The following is a 2,617-nucleotide window of genomic DNA, read 5'->3' as shown; positions in this document are numbered from 1 at the left end:
GAGACAATAACTAGTGAGTAATAGCAACTGTTTAAAAGAATCTTCTAATAGTGAGCTTGTTTACCATCCCTTTCTTCTTGAAGATGAACTACTATGATTGCTCAAAGGTCAGTGTGGGACATGCCACAGTAAGGTGTGCAAATATGGGAAATGGTAAAATAAAAATTAAGGAAAAAGATTTTTAAAATTTTTTCTTACCTTTCTAGGGGCTCTACAACAAAGCTTCGGAATACTTTAAGCAAGCTTTTGACACAACAGTAGCGTTAATGAACATGCCTCTGATGGATGAAACAAAAGTTCATTACGGAATAGCAAAAGCCCATCAGATGATGTTGGCAATGAACAATTGTATAGAATCTGAAAATATTACCAACCTTGACTATCTGCTGTCATGGAAGGAGAACAGAAGTGACATTGAACCTCAGCCTGCTATGGGTAAGGCATTGGTCTTTGAAAACACTTTAGTATTTGTGTTATTCTTAATGGGTAAGTCATTTTCATTGAAAACGTTTACTGTCTTTTAATTTGATTGATAATTTTAATTTTATTGGGAAATTACTATATGAAGGTTGCCTATTCTTTGGTGCCATTTTATACTTTTGATATTTTAAGAGATGCGGAATATAATGGTAATAATTTGTGGTACTTGATAAATCCCCATTCCCACTCCAGTTTTTTGGGTTTTTTTTTTTTTTTTTTTTTAGGTTATCCTAAATAGCCAACAATAAGTACTGATCAGTTGTAAGGAATGTGAAATAAGTTTATGGTTTTTTAAAATTCTCAGTGTCATACTTTACTTACAAAAACAGTAAAGTTTTGATGGGCACTAGTTTGTTTTATGCAGTGACTTTACTGCTAGTAGTTAATTCTCTTATACTTTTGGATCAATTTGGATTTGAATATTAATTTTAAAAATATTTTATAGTAATTTTTCTTAATTCTACTTTTTTCCTACATGCTTTTTCTTGTGAAGAAGTAGAGTGAAAATAGTTATTAAAAACAAAAAACTAGATGGGATGTAAATTTTATGTGTGAACTTGGCCAGGCTTTAGTCCCCAGGTAAGAACATTAGAATGAGACATTAAAACAAAACAAAACCAATGTACGGTACTGTCTATAACAGACCTCTGGGTTTATCTTATTATTTAATGCAAATGAAACCTTTTCAAGTAAAATATTTTCAGTATTTTTGATATTTTGGTGTAACAGAAGGCAAACCTTTTGTAATCTGAAGAAGTGTCTCCTATTTGATTTAGAACTCTTCCCCCCACTTTTTAGTTCATTTAGATGAAACTAATTTGTTTTGGTATTTATTTTCTTCATAGAATAAAGAGTAAATCATAGTAAGTTGGATGTAAAGGATTTTATTAACTCTTTTCAGTTGGTAGAATGCCACTTACCATTTTCTATACCCTAGTTCAGAGTTCCAAATACATGCACAGTAAGAGGAAAAATGATGAAATCTTCCAAAACATGTGTTATGCTTACTTCAGGATACTATCTTGGTATCATACATTTGGGGGTGCTGTAGTCTTGAGTTATGTAGACTTCAGGCTGTCATGTTTTCAGGCCAGAATGGCAGGAGCTATAGCAGAGGAAATATGATTCATATTAGATGAAGGTTTGGTAGAGGATAAATTGAGTTGCTCACATTTTCAGAATTGTCTCAGATAAACTCTAACCATCACAATGGTAATTAGGAAAACAAAGTATTCTTGCAGAAGCTGTCTTCTGACCAGATCCATATCTATTTGAGGCAGCCCTGGTTTGGGCTTTTAAAAATCTCTTTTGCTTTCCTCCAGTCTGTAAAGCTATTTATTTTGCTATACTTTTCTGTTTTATTTTTCTGTTTTTTTCTTTTGTAAGGGTGTTTTATTCCAAAGGACATAGGTGCAGAACAAAAAAATGCATTTCAAAGTATTATTCAGGCATCAAAATCTCACCTATTTGTAAGGTGGAGGGGGAAGATTGAATTCTTCATAGTGTTATCAAAACACACTCTCTTATTTATTTGGTCTAGATTAGAAGTCTATTCATGAATTAGCTATCACATGAAAATTTAATTCTCGTACAACTAACATGTTTACCATTTTTAGGGGTAGGCACTTTATTTGGAAATAAAACTTTTAGGACATTATCAAAAACGCTTGCTTGCATGGACATATTTTTAGTTCAAAATGCTCTAACACCTGCTTTAAAATGCTTAAAAATATTTCTTAAACTACAACTCATCTTCTATCTCTGCTCTGCTTAAAATGTTTCATTGGCTCCCCACTGCCTACTAGTTAAATATAAACTTCTTCACTTTTTTGGCCACTTCCTTCTCCCACCTTCCCCTACACCCACACATGCACCACACCTTATCTTCACTTTATTCACTTTATTCCAGCTCCAGTCCAGATTTCGGGGAAATCTTGCTCAGCTTGCTAGGTCCCTCTCACATGCTGAAACCTTTCCTGCTCCCCCCACCCCACACTTAACCAGGTCTTTTCTCTCTGTTCCTATGTTGAATGTCACTCATTCCCTCCAAGCACATGTCATTGGCATATTCTACATACTACCATGACCATTTCTATAATTGCCTTAACTGCCCAATTGAGAGTATGGATTTCTTTTT

General features: G+C 33.7%; 1 protein-coding gene across 1 annotated transcript in view; it reads left to right on the top strand.

Moving 5' to 3' along the window:
* Nucleotides 1-2,617, top strand: part of TTC29 (tetratricopeptide repeat domain 29) — a 142,728-nt gene that overhangs the window by 130,522 nt on the left and 9,589 nt on the right. Inside the window, exon 11 of the mRNA XM_012805388.1 lies at nucleotides 207-435. Coding sequence (XP_012660842.1) covers nucleotides 207-435 — 229 coding nt within the window. The remainder of the gene's footprint in view (nucleotides 1-206; nucleotides 436-2,617) is intronic.

The sequence above is a fragment of the Otolemur garnettii genome, unplaced genomic scaffold (assembly GCF_000181295.1).
Source record: "Otolemur garnettii isolate 467f Iridium unplaced genomic scaffold, OtoGar3 scaffold00041, whole genome shotgun sequence".
In the NCBI taxonomy this organism is placed as follows: Eukaryota; Metazoa; Chordata; class Mammalia; order Primates; family Galagidae; genus Otolemur; species Otolemur garnettii.
This window is presented reverse-complemented; position numbering and strand designations above follow the sequence as displayed.